This window comes from Cupressus sempervirens, chromosome 2 (genome assembly GCF_028749045.1).
Source record: "Cupressus sempervirens isolate cs-2001-9-10 chromosome 2, ASM2874904v1, whole genome shotgun sequence".
Taxonomy (NCBI): Eukaryota; Viridiplantae; Streptophyta; class Pinopsida; order Cupressales; family Cupressaceae; genus Cupressus; species Cupressus sempervirens.
In genome coordinates this window covers 481551320-481574005 of record NC_143119.1, presented here as the reverse complement: position 1 = coordinate 481574005, position 22686 = coordinate 481551320, and the positions used below count along the sequence as shown (strand labels likewise).

Genomic DNA, 22686 nt, shown 5'->3' with positions numbered 1-22686 from the left:
CACCATCTGCATAATAATTTTGGTGTGTTTGTCGTTGTACAGTCACGGGCAAAGTGGCCCCACAAATTACATGCTCTGCATTGCACTATCGGTCGGCCATTCGCATCGTACTGAATTCAACTTTTGCTACCATTATTATTGTTGTAATTGTTGTTATTTTGTCCTCGTCAATTATTTATGTACCCTCCCGACGTGGCACCCTCCGTACTGGTGTTCCCACTCCCTCCTGACGCGAAAGCCTCCTGTGTTAGGAACACTTGCTGAGGACCTCATGTTTTCAGATTGAACGGGCATTCCTTTGTGGAATGCTAAAGGAATGCCCCCATGATCTGGCAAATCTCGCAAAATTGGTCCTTCGGACAAGATCCCTTTGTATGGCCTTCTTTCTTGCATTCGGTACACCATAGCTCATTTCCCTTGGTCTCCTTCTGCATGTTCTTGAATTCTTTCATCATCCGGATCATATCTTTTTGAAGAGCGTGGACCTTATTGCTATCCTTTTCGTCTTCACTGCTTTCTTCTTTTGAAGATGTGTCATCATCTAAATCAGATGAACTACTCTTCTTTTTCGTCTTCTGCTCACTTTCCAGGTTCATTGCCCGGTTGTAGGCTCCAGTGTATGACGATGGCGGCACGATCTTCATCTTCTTTCACAACTTCAGGTGTAGGCCTTAAATAAACCATCTTTTCTGCAGTCCGTCAGCCGGTTTATTTTCCATTTTATTTATCAAATCTTTTAATTTCCTTGCGTAGACTCGGACCGTTTCATTTTTTCCCTGTTTTGTATTGTATATCTCCACTACAATTTCGTTGTCGTCCCGCAACAGTTGAAATTCGGCAGTAAACTCCTCCTTAAGGTTGTCCCAAGTGGTTAATTTATGGGGATCTGCATCGGCGAACCAATCAATTGCAACACCTCGTAGGGTGGCCGGAAACTACCAAACCCATTCGTTTGTATTTGTTATGCCATTTGCCCTCCAAATCATTTCGCATGTTTTACAATGTTTAATCGGATCAGCTGCTCCATCACCATAAAATTTAGGCAACTTCTCCTTCGGTCCTGCCATTCCGGCATGAACGCTTTGTATCCCGACACCGATGCTTGGTATCCCAATGCTAAAGGTTTGCACTCCTGCACCAATGCTTTGTATCCCGATACCAACACTTTTTGGTGAAGAAAGGTCTTCGTTATGCGAATCTGTCTGTTCTGGAAGTGTATCGCAGACGAAGAGTTCACTCCATGCTCTTGCTCCCTCGATACTCCAAGTCGTGCGAGTCGATTCTATTATGTCTGGATTCTCTTCCCTCGGGGAATACAAATTCAAAAACTTCTCCCTTGCTTCTTCCACCAACTCCACCCGCTGTCGAGTCTCCTCCAACAATTCTTCCGCGCTTCTGTGTCCATCGGCAATCTTCTGAAACCTCCTTTTGCATTCGGCCTATTGTGCCAAGATTAAATTTTCCTGCGTAGTACGTATTCCATCTTTTCCCTTTATCTTATTTCGATCCTTGTTAAGTTGATTTGGCATTAATCTTCATTCCTCCCTCCTTCCAGGTGCATGGGGCAACGGTGCCAAAGGTTCATTTCGCATGTTTTACAATGTCAAATCGGATCGGCTGCTCCATCACCATCAAATTTAAGCAACTTCTCCTTCGGTCCTGCCATTCCGGCATGAACACTTTGTATCCCGACATCGATGCTTGGTATCCCAATGCTAACGGTTTGCACTCCTACACCAACACTGTATCCCGATACCAATGCTTTTTGGTGAAGAAAGGTCTCCGTTAAGCGAATCTGTCCGTTATGGAAGTGTATCACAAATGAAGAGTTCACTCCACGCTCTTGCTCCCTCGGTACTCCAACTCGTGCGAGTCGATTCTATTCTGTCTGGATTCTCTTCCCTCGGGGAATACAAATTCAAAAACTCCTCCCTTGCTTCTTCCACCAACTCCACCCGCTGTCGAGTCTCCTCCAACAATTCCTCCGCGCTTCTATGTCCGTCGGCAATCTTCTGAAACCTCCTTCTGCGTTTAGCCTATTGTGCCAAGATTAAATTTTCCTACGCAATACGTATTCCATCTTTTCCCTTTATCTTATCTTGATCCTTGTTAAGCTGATTTGGCATTAATCTTCATTCCTCCCTCCTTCCAGGTTCATGGGGCAACGGTGTGAAATGTTTACCGTACTGGGTAAAGAAATCAATGCATACAATGGATCAGAATAGCAAAACTTCTTATATTATTCGCATACGCCAAAATATTACATTATGCTTATGATGATTCCAATGATCCCAAAGGGGGTATATATACATCTCAAGGAACCTTCCTGAAGGTGTCCGTCGGCTACATACAATATGTTGGCTACATAATAAGAACCTTCCCGATACCGACAACAACCTTCCCAATACCGACGACATACATCCTAACACATACCCTGTTGGCTACACAGTATTTACCGACGACACATATGAACTATGATCGTTGATTCAATCAGGTCGATATAGTTATGATCAATAATTATCATTGATTAATAACCATTAGATAGTAATGGCCTATTGTGTTTGTGTGTGTGTTTGTGTGTGTGTGTGTGTGTGTGTGTGTGTCTGTGTCTGTCTATCTGTGTGTGTGTGTGTGTGTCTGTGTCTGTGTGTGTGTGTGAATGATCTGATGATTATTAATCAGTGATAATGTTTAACAAACATGACAGTTTGATCAAACTAATATGACTGAAGCTACAACATTGACACTCCCTCTTAGCTAGGGAGGATAGTTTGTATGATCAGCATATTGCACTCTTGATTTGTGAGAGAGGATTATCATTTTAATATGATATATATTAAAAAGTGTGTTTAAGGATAGCAACATATACCCATCACTTAAACGTTACCTTGTGTGTGTGTGTGTGTGTGTGTGTGTGTGTGTGTGTCTGTGTGTGTGTGTGTGTCTGTGTGTGATGATTATTAATCAATGATAATGTTTAACAAACATCACAGTTTGATCAAACTAATATGACTGAAGCTACAACATTGACACTCCCTCTTAGCTAGGGAGGATAGTTTGTATGATCAGCATATTGCACTCTTGATTTGTGAGAGAGGATTATCATTTTAATATGATATATATTAAAAAGTGTGTTTAAGGATAGCAACATATACCCATCACTTAAATGTTACCTTGCAGTATCATCAAAGTATGGTACTTCCAAAAATATCAAAAAAATATTTCAACAAATAGAAATGAATGAGTTCTTCATACTGATGTATGAAACCCCCATCGGCTGATATAGGCTACTTTTTGTCCATCGATTCTTTTTTTAAATTGTCTAGGTAAATTGATCACTAACTGGAGAAAGAAAAAAAAATATGCTGAAAGATTAGCCAATGTTTTATGCTAAGTTCGTAGAATTATATATTATACTAAAATAGACAAGCATTACAAGACATTTATATGAATGTACAGAAGCTTTTGCTTATCTAATATATTTGTCATTCTATAAAGTTTAATGATTTGCCAGTTATTCTTTGATATAAAATATTTTGTATTCCTTTAAGTTTTCCAGGTTTACTCAATGTTTCTACATAAAAACAGGCAGCAAATAATATTTTGTCGAATCATGTTGTAAGCAAATAGTACTTTTTTCAAATCATATTGTAAGTGGTAAATTCTCTCTCACCTTCCCTTTTCCTCGGGCTCCAAAAGTTATTTGCTTTGGCTCTCCACCAGCGATAGATAAAACATAGATCTCATCATCTTGTACATAGGCTATCATGCTTCCATCAGGTGACAATTGAGGATCAAGAAGTGGAGAAGATGGTGTGCTCTCCAATCTCAAGAGTAGCTCCATACCAGGAAGATCTTGAACATAGATCTGTCCATACAATATTACATGTGAAACCACAACTTGAAACAATACTACAAAATAATTTGCAAAGATGTGAAGGGATAGCACAAAGAGTGGGTTGCTGTAAAAAAAAATTAGCAAAGTAATTAAAAAGGTACACGTAGATCATCAATGCTGTTAAAACATATATATATATCTTACAACTGGAGAAAATGGAAATAAGGCATTTGTGCTCAAGTAAAATAGGTTTTCATTATAAACCCCCATGTCATTTTAACCAGTTGACAACACTATAAAACAAAATTAGTGTCACCACTAGATATAGTGTCTCCATTCACAGTGAAAAATATCTTCAGATGTAAATAATGAAATTAAGAGCTGTGAGCTTTCCAGTTAGAATATAAAGCATTGTTACTACATTATATAGGCCAACAGGGAATTTGAAATGCCCATTGCAGCTCAATTAATAATGGAAGCTACGAAAAAAGAGGTGTTAAAATAGAGGAAAGGCAAAAGACAGGGAGATCAACAAACTGTAACTAGAAATCTAATTGGCTTTATCACTTACGACTTGAGTGTTTCATCTCTATTATAAAAAAAATTGTGTTCCCCATGATAAGGATGATCTTGACCAGGCTTGCTCGATTAACAGAGCCAAGTGTTTGGTACAAACGTAAGTCCAAAAGGACAAATTTGGGCATCCCATATAATAATACTACTTTCAAATTCTCTCTACAAGAATTACTTACCACTTCCAATAGTACACCCAGATACTTTGAGGTCCTTGTTCTAATTCAATCTGTAATCCAACGTGATTCTGATACCATAAAGGATTTATTAAAAACATCAAGCAGAAGAAAAGAAAACTACCCATAAAAGATGATAGATACTCAATAGCATATTTGTCTGGTGATTATTATTTGTCCGGTGATTATTTAGTTTATGTTCAATTGAATGCTTTCTAGATTGCACAATATTATATGTTTGCTCATGATTTGAGCTGATCCATAGCTTCACAATTGTTCAAGACTTGATCGGGCGTTCATTTTGCAATAGTATCAACAGTTCATTCAGCATTCAGATAACTGGAACTGGCAACATTAAGGACAAACCATACTGCCAGTAGAACCTACTACATCCTAGCTTTAAGTATAAAAGACACATATAATTAATCAAAATGTTGTTGGCCCTACAAGGTAAGAAATGCTCCAAACATTACTTGATGTGGGGGAATCTCCTAACATACTCAAAACATGTGCTGTCTTATGCCATAAGAGGGTTACTCCAATCAACATTCATAGACAAGAACCAAGAGAATAAATCAAAAACATTGCAAGAAATAACTTGCCTTCTTTTTCTCAATGAAATGAAAATGCACACATGCTCTTCTATTTCAATAGAATGAAATTAACAATTCTTCAATTATAGAAGATTAGCCACTTAGGCTTTACAACTTTGCAAGAAAGAGCTACAAGCTATTCTTCTACATCCCTTACTACTCTTCATAAATGAAGAGAAGAACTCAACTCCGAATGACTAATCTCTAGCCCAAGTCTCCCTTTTATAGAATCCTTGTGTCTTTTGAAAATTCCACTCCCGCTCTTGATGAACAACATAGGGCTATCAACAAAAGCAACACACAGCCAATAGATGACCTTTCAACTTCCCAGTAAGCCACCTAAAGAGATTTCTTTCCAATTTTCCCAAGTGGGTGCCTAAAAAGGTGTATTTTCCCAATACTATGTGAGCACTCCTACCCTTCCTTGTTCCCACATCAAGAAGGGTATTTCTATGATTTTAGCATTATAAATGATAGAAAAAGGTATCCCTTAATAATAAAAACAATTGTCGTTACACAAGCCATGAAATTAACTATTTTCAACCTCTTATGTCATTTTGGACACTTTCTTAGGTATATGGAGACTTATGTGTGATTGCAAAAAGCCTATGTATATTACATAAAATAGAGATAATTACAATATACTAGTAGAGCTAAGAAGAGAAAGATATCATCATAATGATGTATTTACTTCTAGCTCGACACAAACTATTTTCTATTTTGCTTCCCACCATTGACATTCCACCGATTTTTTTTGGGGGGCTTGGCGAGTTTTTGCCAAGTGAGAGTTTTCCAAGTATGCTTGCATAATTTGTTGCATTTCTCATATCCAACCCTTGCATTGATTTTATTGATTACATTAGTGAAGATGGTTGTGCCCACACACGAGTGCGTGCACGTGTGGGTGCGTACGACGAGATCTTGTGAGACCCGAACTCCCAAATTTAGGTTAGTTGAGTGTTTGTACATTTGAAGGTTAGGCTGGGGACTTGCGTTGCCTACGAGCACTCATCATGTGATGAGCAAAGTTATGTAGGGTAGACGTGTGGAGTGGCTTCTCTCATATACTCCAGCTCGAAAGTGGCCGACAAGGTAATGCGAATAGGTTTAAATAAGTGATAACCCAAATTAATAAATGGGATAATAAAATTTAATGATAATATAAGAGTACACCTATATGGTTACCAAGCGTCCTGAGGGAGCCGATACAAGGGTGTGGTGCCTGTACAATTGCCAGACTTCTACGGAAGTTGGTTCGAGGACACAATGTGATGGCCTCCTCTTAGAGTTGAGTCCCGCACCAAGTGTGATGGCCCCTAGTTGGAGTTCAGTACCGCACCACATACGGCTTAGGCTTGTCGATGCCAAGTGACCACACTCCACTAGAGTCCCTACATAGTTAGCCTATAGCATGTCTGGCTAGTAACCTAATGTATTGCATTGTCTTCATGATCATTGAGTTGTTTTCATGCACTGATTGGAGTGTGTGTAAGCCTTGTATGCTTTCTCTTACGTGACTATAGTTGGGTTGCTATCTCCATGAGCACAACAGGGTGGGCCTAAGGGTTCCACGTGGTTAGGAGGCGTTGCTACCTATACCACTGCTGGTATCGGAGAATATGACGGTCTTATTCTAGTTGCAGGACCCTGCCTTGACCTTTTCTCTCCTCTTGTCCTCTTGTTCTACTCAGACATTCTTGATGTATGTTATACTTGAGATTTATGCTTTTCTTGATGCATATGATATATTATGTTGTTATTTAGTTGAATAGTATGTTAAATATATTCTTTTTATTGCTTTGATTTATATTTGATGCTATTGAGTATATATTCCTTGATATATGTGTATCCGGTACTCCTTGGTATGGAGGTTTGTTTTATGCTTTTGTTTAGATTAGTTCCTTGGGTGCATGTTGGATATTTAGTCGCACCCTAGGAAGGCAGCAAGTTGTATGATGAAAAATGTAGGTCATGTTTCATGGCATGCAACGGAGAGTTGTATCAGAGTTTTGTCGTGTGATGCAAAAGGCCATCATATGCACTTGAGTTCTATCGTACAACTATCACATGGCTTCTTTCCATATTATCGCATGGCTTCTGGAGTTCTATGTACCAAGTTGATAGACAAATATCGTACCTCAAATTGTGGGTATTTCCCGAGTTTTTCTGAGGCTACGACCTTGTGATTGGAGTACCCTTTTGAGAGTTTTTTTTCTTCCCAATTCAGTACAAATTGCTTTTATTACAAAGTAATTGGTAAATATTTGCTTGATAATAACAATGATCAAGAGATCAATATATACAAAAGAATGAACAATGTTTCCTTAAAAAACAATCGTAAAGAATAGAAACATTCTATTCTAGATACAGGAAACTAAATATTAGAAACATTCTAAAATTTACAAGAGATTACAATAGATAACCATTAAATAATAAATAGTGATAATAGAAACTATCTATTATCATAATACACTTACTGGTTAATCTATCCACAACACCAAGTTGTCCTCTAAATTGGACAAACTTATCTGGACCAAGAGGCATGGTGAGAATGTCTATAGTCTGATCTGCTGTAGGAATCCACTACGAGTCAATTGTACCATCTTCAACCAGCGACTATATGTATTGGCTGTAAATGTCCACATGCTTGGTCTGTTCATCGAAGATTGGATTTCAAGCTAACTTGATAACACCTTGGTTATCAACAAACAAAGTTGTCGAGCCTACTTGTGACATCCACATATCCCCACACATCCGATGAAGCCAAACAACTTCACAACCTGCCTTAACTATCCCCTATATTCAACCTTTGTAGAGGAGAGAGAAACTACCTATTGCTTCTTACTGGTCCATGTGACAGCACCGGAACCTAAACTGAACACATATCCATAAGTTGACTTTTTATCATCAACAAAACCTGCCTAGTCTAAATCTATGAACCCACTAAGTTTAGGATTAGAACTCCGAGAGTAAAGAAGTCCATAATCAATAGTACCCTTCACATAACAAAGCACATGCTTTGCTCCCATCCAATGATCAGCAGTAGAAGTTGTCATAAAACATGAGATGTAGCTGACTATGAAGTTAATATCGGCTCGAGTAGCAGAGAAGTAGATGAGGTTGCCTACTAGTTGCCTGTATGTAGTATCATTACCTAGAGGAGAATCAAAATTCGCTAACAACTTTAGAACTTTTTCAATGGGTGTAGATGCAGACTTGCAGTCCTGCATACAAAATTTGTCTAATAAAGCCCTGGCATATTTGGACTAAGAAATGAATATACCAGTAGACTACTGCCAAACCTCAACACCTAGGCAATAATGGATGAGCCCAAGATCAGTCATATCAAAAGACTAGCATAAACCCTGTTTGATATGTCGAACTTCCAGTATTGATCAAATCATCCACATAAATTATCGGAAGGATGATGTTATTGTCAGTGGTGTTGATGTACAAATTTGAGTCTGGAGAACTCCTCTTTAAGCCTTGATCGCTTAGGTACTTATCAATTTTCATGTACCATGTCGTAGGGGCCTGCTTCAAACCATAAAGAGATTTTTACTAGTCTAAGAACTTGGTGTTCATTACCAGCAACCTTGAAACCAGGACGACATGTCATGTAGACCTCTTCTTGTAGGTCACCATTCAGGAAAGCACTCTTGACGTCCATTTGATGGACCTTCCAACCAAACTGTGTTACCATGGCTAGGACTAATCTGATTGTGCTCATCTTTGCAATAGGAGCAAAGGTCTCCTCGTAATCAATGCCCTGACACCAAGAAAAGCGCTTTGCAACTAAATGAGCTTTGTACTTATCCAAAGTACCAGCAGACTTGTATTTGATTTTGTAAACCAATTTGCAGCCAATGGATTTCTTCCCTAAAGATCAAAAAGGAGTCAAGTGGTATTCTTTAGCAGGCTCTGGTGTTCAAATTTCATGGCTTGTTCCCACTTTGGAATTCTTTTAGCCTCAGAATATGTTTGAGGTTCAAACGCACTGTTAAAGTTGGCCATGAGAGCAGAGTTAACTGACTCTATAGGTTTTCTCTTTTTCCGAGCAGTTCTCCCATCAATGAGCTCATCAGCTCGAATATCAACAAGTGCCTTAGCCCACCCCTTAGGCCGGAAAGGAGAATGACCAACATTTGTATCAAGAGATGCTTTATGATCAAGTTCCTCATTAGAAGATTCGGGATCAAATTCAGGTGAAGCATCTACATATCTAGGTGATCTTGCAGGAGAAGCCAGAGGTCTCTATACAGGAATCATTGGTATAATTGGAGTTGCAAGAGATGTTGAAACCCTCCCATCAGGTGGACCTAATAGAAGTTGAACTCCCAAATCATGAGCCTTCATAAGTTGGTCTACTGGATCAGGAACAGGAGAAACGGCCATGAATGGTCCTCGTTGTTCATCAAAGACTACATCACTACTGTACAGGAAACGAGATGTCTCAGTGTCGATGAAGCAGTAGGCTTGTGAAGATTACTATATCCAGCAAACATGAGTTTCTGACTCTTGGCATCCAACTTGGTGTGTGACACATCAGGGATACAAACAAAAGCAAGAGAGCCAAAAACATTCAAGTGACTAATTCTGAGCTTGCGATCTGACCAGGCCTCTTTTGGGGTCTTACCTTTGACCACCACTGTGGGTGATCGGTTCAAAAAATAAACTGCTTATGCCGAAAACTTCTTCGGAACATGTTTGTGCTCAAGCATGGATAGAGCCATCTCAGTGATTGTCTTGTTCCGACGTTCAGCTACATTTTTCTACTATGATGTGTGGGGTGTGGTTAACTGATGCTTGATGACATGAGTATCACAGAAGCTAAAGAATTCATTAGGACAAAATTTCCCCCATTGTCTGGCCTAAGAGCAATAATAGATTTCCCACTCTTTTTCAACTAAAGGTTTAAACTTATGAAATACAGTAAGTGCTTCTGATTTCTTTTTAAGAAAATATACCCACATTTTTCTACTAAAATCATCAACAAACAACAGAAAATACCTAGACCCAAGAACAGAAGGAGTGGCCATAGAGCCACAGATATTGACATGAAGTACCTGAGAAGCTCGCCATGAATCGCGACTGGTGAAAGGTGTACAATGTTCCTTCCTAGCCTGGCATGCATCACAAACTTCAAGTTGTTGAGTTTGAATCTTTGGCAATCTGAGGACAAGTTCTTCCCAAGCACAATGAGAGAGATAGTGCACATTTAGGTGCCCATACCATTGATGTCAAAGTGTAATGACAGAAGATTGTTGAGCAGCCATAGCTAAGTCCCAAGAATCACCAGAATTAGTAAGTCGAAAAAGGCCATGATCCTTAAGACCCATTGCAACAATAGACCGAGTCGCCCTATCAGTGATAGTGCACTGATGTGAACTGAATGTGACATCCAACTATAGAGAATGTCACAACAACTGACTGACTGAGAGTAGATTTAGTTCCATCCCTGGAACCTAGCATACATCGAGGAAAAAGAGATTCCTCCCAGCAAACTAAATCTGAATGTCACCTTTGCCAACAACAGTGTACTTTTCCCCTCCACCAAAAATAACGAAATCTAAATAAAGTTGGTAGTCACCAATCTTCGCGAGGTGGGGGAAATGACGAGAGGCACCTGAATCAATGTACCAAGTAGACGGCTTCACGTGATTTGTAGGTCTTTTAGCCATGAAGGCGTAAAAGGGAAATTATGTCTGCCCAATGTGCTCTGCACTGTTTGCTTTGGGTTGCGAACCAGATTGCTTAGATTGGGCAGCTAAGCATTTTCGACATTCAACCTTCATGTGACCATACTTGTGGCAATACTTGCATTGAATTTTCTTTTTCCTAGAGCCTTCTAAAGCTGAAGCAGAGGACTTCTACTGAGAAGACTGATGTGAATGAGACTTGCCTTTATCCTTCTCAAAGGATTTAGAAGCAAAGGCTCGCTATGGAGGTGTAGCTGGAACTGCTATTGAATTGTTGCTTCCACTGATCTTGCTGAAGCAGAAGTGTGCAGAGATTTGTGAACTTCAGATCAACACTAGTAGAAGTGATGTCGAGAGTCTCGATAAAATGCTCGTAGAACTTGGGTAAACTCCTAAAGGTCGTGACCACAATGTCCTCTTCCTCCATCTTGCGTCCAATGCCAAGCAACTGATCACAAATTTCCTAAGTCCTATTCAAGTGTTCTTGGAGCAATTTCCGCAAATCCATGACAATAGAAAACAAAGTGTTCTTCAGAAAGAAGGCTCCGCTTTTGTCTGAAGTTTCATGAAGCGTCTTGAGATGCTCCCATATCTCGGAAACTATCTTGTCGGATGGAATCTAAGGGAGCTGATCATCAGCTATGAATAATTTGAGAAGCATCACTACCTCATGATTATGCTCGAGACCAGCTTGAATAGGTCAAGTTGTAATACCCAGAACCACCTGATCACTACTATGATATTCGAAGATGGTTAGCATCTGCGATTTCCTTGTGCCATAATTGCAATTGTTTTTTCTTCTAATTTCCTCAAGCAAAATATTAGTCAGAGATGCCATAGCACATTTTTTGAGTGAAAAAGCCTGAAAATTTGTCGAGGCACGTACTTCAAGGAAAATATGATGTTGAATTTTGGATCCGCTGGCTTGGAAATCAAGGCACCCAGAAAAAAAGGATGACAAACCAATTGAGCTCTCGAAAAACCCACCTAGTATCAATAAAAAAAAATGATCTGGTATAGAAAATTAGGATTTCAAACAAAAACGGCCTAGCAAAATGAAAAACTTTAAAATAATGGCAGATGTGCAGAAAATCGCATAGGCAGTCCACATATAAAAAGAAGCTGCAAAAAAAGATTAAGTTAAATTGTAAACACCAAAGAAACAACTAATAAAACTATAATTAGAAGTTTATTTCCAAGGGCATTGGTAGAGTTATGAGTGTTGATGGAAGGTCCTATGTATAAGAGATAAGGGGAAAAAGATCATTGTGGAGAATATATTCTATTTCTGATTCTCACTCCTCGTGGAATGTAGAACATGATTCAAAAAATAGAGGACGCAAACCCTCAAAAATCAAGCATTTAAAGGATGAAAACCCTTAAATTCTCTTCGCAAGTTAAGGATGAAGATTCTTAATCTTTCAATTACTAAGGGACAAAATTCCCTGATTCGGGAAAATCTAAAGGCACTTCCAAAGTAGACATGCAAGAGGAAAACATCACAGTTTGAAGGAGAAATACAACAGAAAATGAAGATAAGTTCTGTTTTCAGAATTAGTCATTGAATTGTAAAGTTGATTATTCTAATAAATATAAATGTAATGCAACTATCATTCTAAGTTGGATTTATTGTTTTAGAGCAAAAATAACAAATGTTCTAGAAAGGGGCATTAAAAAAATTATCACTAGTTGTCTCTGAATCTTGATCAAATTGTATTGAAAATGGAGACAAGAACAGTTGATGACCTTAAGGACTCTCACAAAAGGCATAGAGAATCTTAATGTTTTAAGAGTTGTTTACTAAAATGGGTTAGTGCTAGAGGACTGAAATGTCACAAGTGCATCAACTATCTAGGAAAAACCTAGAAACAAGTAACAAATGTTAGAAGTTTAGGCGTTTTATCTAGACAAACGTTTTTTTCAATGTAAGTTAAAGGAAGGAGGATCAATTCTCAGAAGTTGTGACGTGTTAAATTAACCTTTCCGTGGTTTTTAGAGTCTTAGTTATTAATTTCTACAGCCATAGGATAGATATTTATTTTTATTTGTTTGCACTCAACCTTTGTATGCATAAATATTTCCTACATTTGAGGAGGTTTTGAGCTTAGTGAGGTGGTTAATTTTTCATTAATTTGTATTATCCTACACTTCATTTGTCATTAGTTAAAATATTAATTGGTGTATGTAACTCCTTTTTAAGGTATCACCACAATCCTTGCAAGGACTCGAGGAAGATAATTCTTTTATCCGGTGCACCGTATTCCTTAACAGTAATGCTTGAATGTGACTCTTTCCATTTCGCATGTGTTGCCTACTACATAAAACACACAAAGGAACTACAATATTCATTGCAATGAGTGTTAAAATTGGAATGCGATTCCTTCAATGAGTGACGCTATATTTCTTGTGAGGAATATACAATGCAGCTCTTTCCTTTACACACATTCATTGTCTGCTCCAATTGAACACGCAAATGAATTTTTCTATTCCTTGCAATGAGATTTAAAATGTAACTACTTTCGTTTGACATGTTGATTGCTCAAAATGAACATGCCCAGCTCAGAAGGCCAAGCATGCTAGATTTGCAACTCATAGAGTGCCTCCTTCATTAATAAACTTGTTATTTTTTCTGCCAAATGGTTTGCCTACTTCACAAATTGTCTCAAATTGATCATGGTATGATCTTATTTTAGTTTGTGTAGCTTATCCTTCAGCATTTAATAAATCACAGACTGATATCATTTCTGACTTGACTAAAGGATCATAGAGACCAATTGTCTAATACCAAGAAGCCTGAAGATAAAGATATTGTAGCTTTGGATTTACCAAGTTTCCTGTTGGCCTAGTTTTTCACGTATTAAAAATTCTGAAATATTTTAGTGAAAATCTAGTTTGCCTTTAGAAATTAGGCTTATATGTTTTTGAGTCATTGTTGGCCCTAGAAAACCCCTAATTTGGTGTCATTGTTCCAATATTTTGGTTTTGCCTTAAGGTCCCTAAGCTAGGTTTACGTGGTATGCATTTTAAAGAAATGCGTGGGAAATTCCTAAACAATCTTTTAAAAATCCTTTTTATCTTTTCCCACTTACCTTTCAAATTTATCTGCGTTACCTTTACTTTACCCTAGGTCCTATTTTGAAATCGTAACCCAAGCTTTCATTATAAACCTTTGACCTTACTAAGGTTACATTTTATGTGTAAAAATTAACCAAGTCACGATAGCCCTTGATCTTTCAACAGATCAAGGGTTGTCGCTTCGTCGCCTTAAAAAGTTGCAAGGTTTTTATCCTTGGCGACATAGCGACAAGGTGACATCTGTCCACGGGACCCAGTAAATGGCAAGGTTTTCAAAACAAGATCGTCGTAGAACAAATTCAAAATCAACAAACCTTGCTTTGTCACCAAAAAAACTTGCTCGTTCTTTATCCTTGGCGACACAGCGACATGAAGACACGTGGAATATGGTGGGACCAGCCCTCGCAGGAAGTTGCCGCAGGTTCGAGTCATCAAAGGGTTTCCAACTATCACATTTTCATTCGCCATGGAAATAAACTTTATGCAGAAAAGGCATTTGGTCAAAACCATCAGATCTTTTCAAGATCAACTGACGTCACTTTGTCGCCAACGGAAGTTGCATGGTTTTTATTCTTGGCGACATAGTGACAAGACGACACGTGTTCGGTGGGTCCATCTCAGTTGTAATATGTTTGTTTTATTCCTACTGTCAGATTAAAGGTTAATCAATAGATGTCGCTCTATCGCCAATGAGAGTTGCCAGGTCTTTACTCTTGGCAACATAGTGACAAGGTGACACGTAGCATGGTGGCCCACTTTCAAAGGAGTTTTGATGTATTATCCTCGATCGTCAAAATACACAACAGATCAAAGGTTGTCGTTATGTCGCTAAGGGAAACTGCTCGACCTTTTTCTATAGTGACATAGCAAGAACTCGACACGTGTCCGATTACATATATGAGTAATACGCAAGTTGCCAGTGAGGTGGAGAAAGGTACATATGTCAAGTTTTAATTGGGTTGACTACAGGTCGGGAGTTTGAAACTAAGTCAAATTGTGTTTAATTTCCTAATTGTCGAATTTTTATAAATTGGCAGCCTATTTTCAAACTCAAAAGAGAATGCCACTCTGTTTCTTCTCCGTAGCCATTTATGGGAATTAAAAGCTTCTCGTGCGAACTAATATGGGGAATGTAGTGAAGAAGGTTGAGAATTTCATTCTGCAAGTAGATTTTCTGAAATCTTGGAGCCTGGTTTCTGTCAAAAACCTATTATTTCGCCTTGCTGAGCCGTGAATTTTCTATTGCAGCGTTCAGAGAAGAGGCAAAAAGGTCAAGTATCTCCCTCTGCACATAAATAAGAATTCTGATATTTTCTTCATTGTCGTTCATTATGCCTCCAAAGAAGGGTTTTTCTAGGAAGGTTGAGTATGCAAGTAGAAATATTCATGATGATTTTTTAGAACAATTAAGTGAACCTACCAATGAGGCTGCCCAGATAAAGAAATTGGTTCTCGTAAACCCTAAGCTGCGAGTTGTAGATGGTTTATTTGGCAAAGGGAACTGGATTCGAGATGCAATAACTTCTAAATCGAGATTACAATTATTCAAAAAATGGTTTTCAAAGAGAAAGTTATTTACCCCCCATGGAAATATTTGGAATTTTGACCTAGGCAAGTTAGTAGTTCCCAGAGTCTTCATGGGTTCAGACCTCCTCACTATTGTATCTCGAAATTATGATCCAATAGCTAGGATGGTGAAGGGGATAAATGGAAAATGCTTGGTGAAGATTACTACTGAAGAAATTCAAGGAGTCTTTAGAATGGATCCTACAACAGATTATCATTATGTTATTGATTTTCAGGGATTGGAAAAAGAATATTTGTCCTGCAAGGATCAAATTAGGCAGGGAGCACTAAGAGGACATTTAGCCACAATTGGAAACATATATATATGACTTTGTGTAAGGGTTTTTGGTGAAGATGAACAAGAATTTATGCCAATAAAGTCAATGTATATGATGTTGCAGATTTCTTCTTTTGGAGTTGATATTATTTTTGATTTTGCATCTTTTCTAGCCGAAGAAATTCATGTAGGTTTGACTAGAATTGCAAAAGGGAAAATTGCAAAGACCTTTGGTTTTTACTCTTTATTAATGCACATGTTTCTGTATAACGGGGTCACATTTTTTTAGAAAGAAATGGTGTTAACAAGAGAACATGATGGAGAATCTCTGCCAGTCCAATTATGGAGTGCAAATATGACTTGGGATGCAAAGGAGGCCAGTTTTGTAAGATTTGATTGATATTTTGCATCTAGACTCAGGAGTCCATTATTAAAAGATAATCCCAGGATACCCAAGGCATTGTTAGATTTCATTAAGCCTTTGGACAGCCCCAACAATTTGAAAGTTTCCCACAATTGGGCGGATATTATACCATATCCAGTGTCAACAGTATTTAGAGTATATGGATTCCAAGAAACTCCACATGTGCTTCCCTACTAGGTACCTCTTAAGGTAGGGATAGCTGAGATGTTGTGGCAAATAGGTGGTTTAGAAGAAACAGAACTGACTAGTAGGTCAAGAGGCTCTATTTTCTCATCTTGCACAGTAGCTCATCAATTTATAATCACAAAGGGTGGCTAGTTATTTTTGTACAATATTTTAGACCCATACAAAATGGCAGTGTCCCATTCTAGATTTAATGATAATGAAGGATTTTTTGAAATATTCAGACAAAGGGCCAGGACTAGTGCTCGCAAGCATCAATTCTATTTCCCTCGGGATGTAATAAGGAATGAATTTTCTCTCCAAGAGCAAGAAGTCAAGAAGGAAAAGTGGAGAGTCTATTCTAGGGTTTTGGAATTCATTAATTGTTTTGAGAAGGATTTATAGTCCATTAAAAGATGCAAAGACATCAGCAAACAGAGTAAACAAATTGATGATCACCTTCTTAGAGATTATGGATGCAATGAATGAAAAGAAGACTCTTCTTATCAATACTTATCCTGACAACGCAAGGGAGGTAATGAAGTAGTTATCTTTTACTCCCGCAGTAGGATCAAGACAATTGGTGATCCAAAAGAACTCTGGCTATAGCATAATCACGAACAGAGAACATGCAGCTAACAAAGGAAAGCAGGTGGTTGGGTCAATAAGTACTACTTTGATAAAAGGATTCCAATCGGAGGAAAAACCTGAAGAGCCAAGGCCTAAGAAGCAGAAGATAGATGAGAAGCAAATGTCACAAGCAGAAGATTACACACCTTCTCAATCTCCCTTGCATATAGAAGTGGAACAGCTTACTAGAGAGCAAATTGAACAATTAGGATCCCAAGGGGGACTGTTTATTACTATTGCAGAATTGGAGGAAGGAAATCCCCAGGAACCTCCCATGCCTAGCCTTGAACTAATTGTTGTTGATTATAAAGGGAAGGAATTAGATCCAGTAGTAGAACAAGCTAGTCATGAATTTCTATCAGATGACAATTTTGTCAAATCAAGGGCTTTCTACCAATTTACTTGGAAAAGTAATATTGAAAATTTTGAAGAAAGATGTAATAAGAGGAAGACCGAACATCTGGAAGAAGGAAGAAGAATGATTACATCATCTGGAGTTCTATTTTTGCCAAATTGGGATATTGCAGATGCCATGGTTTTTAACACTATCACCAAGAAGATAAATGTTGAGGAAAAGGTGAAAAGAGGACTTACAAGTGCTAAGTTTAGTAAAGATCATGCTACTTTAGTAATCAGGTCTCTAAAAAGAGGATCTGAAGCCAGTTTTTCTCAATCTAATGATATTGGATTAGTTGGAAATTTGATTGTTAAGAGGGTAGAAGATACTTCAAATGATGAGGCCGCAGAATTCAATGTTAAAATAGCTACCCTCGCATTAGCCACTGCTAGGAAGGAGAAAAGACAAAAACTGGAATTGCAAGAAAAATATGAACAGGTTCTAGATGCTTACAACAAGGAAGTGAAGAGGATTGAGCTTGAAACTAAGATGGTGGGGTATAAAGAACAATCTAGCAAACCCAAGATCATTTATCCTCCTCGTCCTCCAATTGTACCCTTCAACACAGTTCCTCTAATAGAAATGCCAAGCACCCCACAGGGATTCCAAGCATATACAGCTGAAGAACTTGAAGAAGAAAGGAATAAAATATGGTCGTTACATGGAGCTAGGTGTTCAATATGAAAATAAATTAAGAGACTCCATTATGTATCGGATAGATAGGATAAGCTATCATGTATTCTATGAACAATTGTCAAAATTAATGAATATATAGAATGGGATAAAGAATAAAGCCATCTTGAAGCCAATTGTGAAAAAGTGGAAAAGTAGGGATAGTAACATTACAATTGTATGTTGTTTAGTTATCAGACTCTCTTGTGAACAGGTAGAGAAAACTTTTGATATGACAAATGGCTTATCTAATTTTGATAATGACAGAATTATGTTACAAAGGAGGATTATTAGTTATTTTTCAAAATATCTTAGTGAAAGTTTTGAGCTTTTCCCTCATGCACTTAAGGTTGTAGATAGATTGAAAGATAATGAAGAATGGGCCAAGGAGATGGATGAGTTATTGTGCATTAGGTTGAATAAAGTCATAAATGAAAAAGGACACATATGGTTTTCCAAAACAACTGAAGAAGTTGTTAAAGTTCGGATATTCTTTGATTCTTTCAAAAAGGAGTTTGATGAAATTAAAAAATTGGGAGAGGATGTTTTAAAGAAGTAACGGGAGATATTGAGTTTTAATTGGCCAGATAACTCACTTTTCAACAAATGAATGGCAGATATTGCCCAATCAGATCAATTGACAGCTGAAGAAACCGATGAAAGTGGTGTGGACCCAAATAAGTTACAAATAATAGATGCACCAAAAGAAAGAAAAGAAGATCAACCCATTGTCGAAACAAAGGCAATTAGTCAAACTGATAATTTGGCAGCAAAAAAACCAACTGTAATTGTTGGCATGTCAGTTCAAGATGATTTGGAGGGAGATCAACGAGTTGTATTAAACTTCCAGATATTAGAACCAGACACCTCATATGCAAATCAACTGGTCCCACAGTCAAAACAACAACAACTGCATTCAGGCCAATCATCGCATGAAGTCTCTTAGCAACAAATGGTCCCCCAACAAGAAGATTCATGATATAGACATTCTGTTGCAAGAAAGTAAAAGAGCACATTTTTGTCTTATTATGGTAGTGACCTTTATTTGTGAAATCTTTTGTCTTAAGGACAGTTGTCCTTCTCTAGGCCTGAAGCTTGTTGCATCTCATATTATATAAATGAGATCCCAAGGATAGAGAAAGGGTCTGAAACTCTTGTAATTTTAAGTTTATGCTAGTCTTGCATTCGGTCCAATAAGTCTTAATGTTAACTTTGTGATGTGTTTTTCTCTGCAAATATGAGAATACATTGACATTGAAAGATCATGTTGTCTTGTCTTGAGTTATAATGAGTTTACATCAGTACTGTGTGGTTTTCAAAACAAATTAATACAAAGGGAAAGTTCTGCCATATATGTTTACTCTGAATTCTGTCTCCATTGTTGTGTATTGGTTATCTTGAGATTGCATTACAAGGTTTATGCAATTTAATGCAGCTAGGATAGGTTGTATATCAATTTGTTGTTGCTTTAAATTCAAGGAATTAAGTAAATGCTCCAGTAAATTGATAGGATTTCTAGCTACACAAAAAGGATATTCATAAGAATGGGGTTTAGGGTTAAGTGCTGATATAATTGATTGTAAGTCAATTAATTAGGTCAAATTTGCTGGGAAGACTCTGAATGCCAATGGATAGGGAACTGATCATTTATTCAGTTGCATGTTGAAGAAATCATGAAGTTGCATGAAGCATAAATATAAATCAAATCAATCTTTACTTTGTTGTATGAAGAGTTAAATTGTTGGTCAGCACTTATTTGCTATAATCCCTTGTATGTCATTGTTAGCTATTGCTGTCAATGATTATTTGTGATGTATAGAAGGATTGTGACCATTTTCTGCTGAAAAGGGATAGAAGTGAAATAGAAAATGATGTTAATGAGCATATGTTGAAATCAAGAACCATAAACCAATTATATGTCCATATATTCCTCAAGTACACCCACCGTGGTTTTGCAGAACCTAAAGAGTAGAGAATCTCTATGATTCTGTTGAAGTTGAGTCCAGATCTGAAGTTTTCTTAGTTGAATATAGGAGGCTGTTAACCCTTAGATCAAGTTTTATCTTCAAAATCCTGATATCAAGTGTTTTGTTGCTTGGTAGTTTTGAAACACCAACATTTCCTATCCCCTATGACTCTGTTGTTCAATCCTTGTACCTAATTGCAGAAGCCCACTGCAAAGAATGCATTCAGTGCACACATCAAGGACAAAGGCAGGCACAACATCTGCAATTCATCCAATGACTCCTGCAAAGTCAGAAATGTATGGAGAGAACTAAATTGAGCGGTTTTTATAGTAATGAACCCTAAAATATTACGGGAAAATACCCCCAAAAAAGGTGAACTAGCACGCTAATGGAAATCGAGGCAGGCAAATGCTGTTGAAAGTGACAAGCAAGAGGTGATAGAAGGATTTGTATTTTTTGGCTCTTCGGTAGAAACTTGGCATTATGACTAATTTAGTCATAAGGAGGGGTAATAGATAGATTCTGATAATTTACAGAATGTATAGAATATTTTACGTAGTTTTGAGAAAATTTTAACTAGGTAGGCTGTTCCAACGACGTTCATATTATTGTTTGGCATTCAATAAGTTTGTTCCACCAATAGTAGGTAGTAGGTTTCTTAATCTAACCCCGGCATATTTAAAGCTACAGAATCTAAAGAAAGAACTTTGCGTGTGTTAAATTCTTATTTAAAAGGGTAAGATATGCTGAGTGTGACCTGTGTTCAAGCTCCTTCAGACATGCTGCCAGTACATAAATGCGAGCCATACTAGAACTAAGCGAGGCACAGATCTCTGGAAATTTTGGAACTTCCTAAGACTGAGGAAAAATTAAAGTGACTGAAAGCATTTGAAATGGGTGTAAGAGATTCGGGACATCATTTCATTATCTGATAGCATGGTGTCAAAGCTGGAAGCTGGGCATTTTGACAACAATATGATGTATAGGAAATGACCTGACATTAAATGTTTTTAACCTGATCCATAAATCCAATAACAACTTATGAGACCATGCAGCTGTAAAGCGATCCAAAACACGTGATGTTTTCAACACCTCCCGTATGGATGTGTTTAATTTTACACGTTACTAAACCGGAATTAGAAAGAGCTAGAAATAAATTAAATTCATATTGATTCGCTTTCAGGGAAGTTCATCTGCTAATAATTTTGATCAAGAATTTCCCTGAATGGTTAAATTGTTCTACCATAAAATGAACCTCTGAGATGTGGCCATATATATCCTTGATGTAAGTCTGGCATTCCACAACAAGGTGTCTCTCGGATCAGATTAAACAAATTAACGAAGCAGAGTTTCAAGATTTTTTCCCAAATGAAGTTCAATCTTCATTGATTCATATTGAATGTGTCACAAGAAGCCATCTTTCAATAGTCCAGCAATATAATAGCATGGGAAGATACCGTTATAGGATACATTAGTGATCATTGGAAGTAGGGAGAAAAAACGAAATTACCCCTGCAGGGAGAGGAAGCATGAGACGGTGTGGGTGGTGAGTGTTTGCCCAATCATAGCGAGTGACGCCCAATCCGCGCTCCCGCAGGCGCTCCCTTCTCATCTTATCGGCAGAGGAGAGATTGGACTCGTCCACACCACCTCCTGGGGGACTCACCACCAGCTCCTCCCTGCCTGTGGATGCAGCGATCACGTAGAGCTTTCGGTGCAGTGTGGCATCCGGACTGAACAGATAAGAGATAAGCGTGTCATCGTGGGAGAAGGCAAAGGACCCTGGCACTGCACATCCAGGCAGAGGGTTTTCTACTATGTCTTCGATATCCACATGGAACTCATTCTCTTGTAGATGGGGCATTGAACAAGCTGGATTTTCCACTGCACAACAAAGACTTCTCCTCCCTCACGCTGCACAACAAAGGCTTATCTTTCTTCACACTGCACAACAAAGGCTGCTCCTGCACCTCGATCAAAGGGCTTCGCTTTTGCCCCTCCCTGCCATTATAATGGGGTTTCCACACAGTAGAATATTGTATTTAGGCAAGCATCGTCGGAAGCCTGTTGCATAATCTATTCATTGGGTTATCTCTTTTATCTTTCGCTCTCATTACGGTTATAAATTCAAAGAATTTCTACATAAAATCTTACTCAAATGGTGCTCTCTGTGTCGCATGCGATCGTGGGGGGTTTTCTTGGAGTGGGGTAAATGGTAAAACATCTGGCGTCCAGGTCTCCCAACAAATTCCATTGGAAGTGCTTTGGTTGACCGATTAAAAGAAAATTCACAGTGGATGTTTTGTTGTCTCCTTAATAATTGAACAACTTTTTAACTTTGGCTGAGTCAATCTTGTTTTGGAAAAAATTATCACACAAGTCTTTTTGTGTATGAGTAATTTTTTAGCTTTCACGGGCATCATTTGGATTAGTTCGTTTAGTCTGTTTCATTTCATGGGATGCTGAGGTAGCACACTTTAATATAAAAGTTTTGTTTTCTTCCCTTTTTTTTGAGAGGGATAGTTTTAAAACCGAACATATTTTCGTCCTTTCTTTAGTGGACAAATTATATAAAGATATAAATGTTTTAGATGTCTATGATTTTTATTTTTTATTTTTTTATTATATAGTTTTTAA

General features: G+C 37.9%; 1 protein-coding gene across 1 annotated transcript in view; it reads right to left on the bottom strand.

The window, feature by feature from the left end:
- The window catches only part of LOC149573124 (uncharacterized), an 81450-nt gene extending 59307 nt beyond the window's left edge, over positions 1–22143 (bottom strand). The window contains exons 1-2 of the mRNA XM_089814303.1: positions 21560–22143; positions 3674–3868 (exon numbers count right to left, since the gene is read on the bottom strand). Coding sequence (XP_089670429.1) covers positions 3674–3868; positions 21560–21913 — 549 coding nt within the window. The 5' untranslated portion in view covers positions 21914–22143. The remainder of the gene's footprint in view (positions 1–3673; positions 3869–21559) is intronic.
- Positions 22144–22686: the final 543 nt, after the last annotated feature.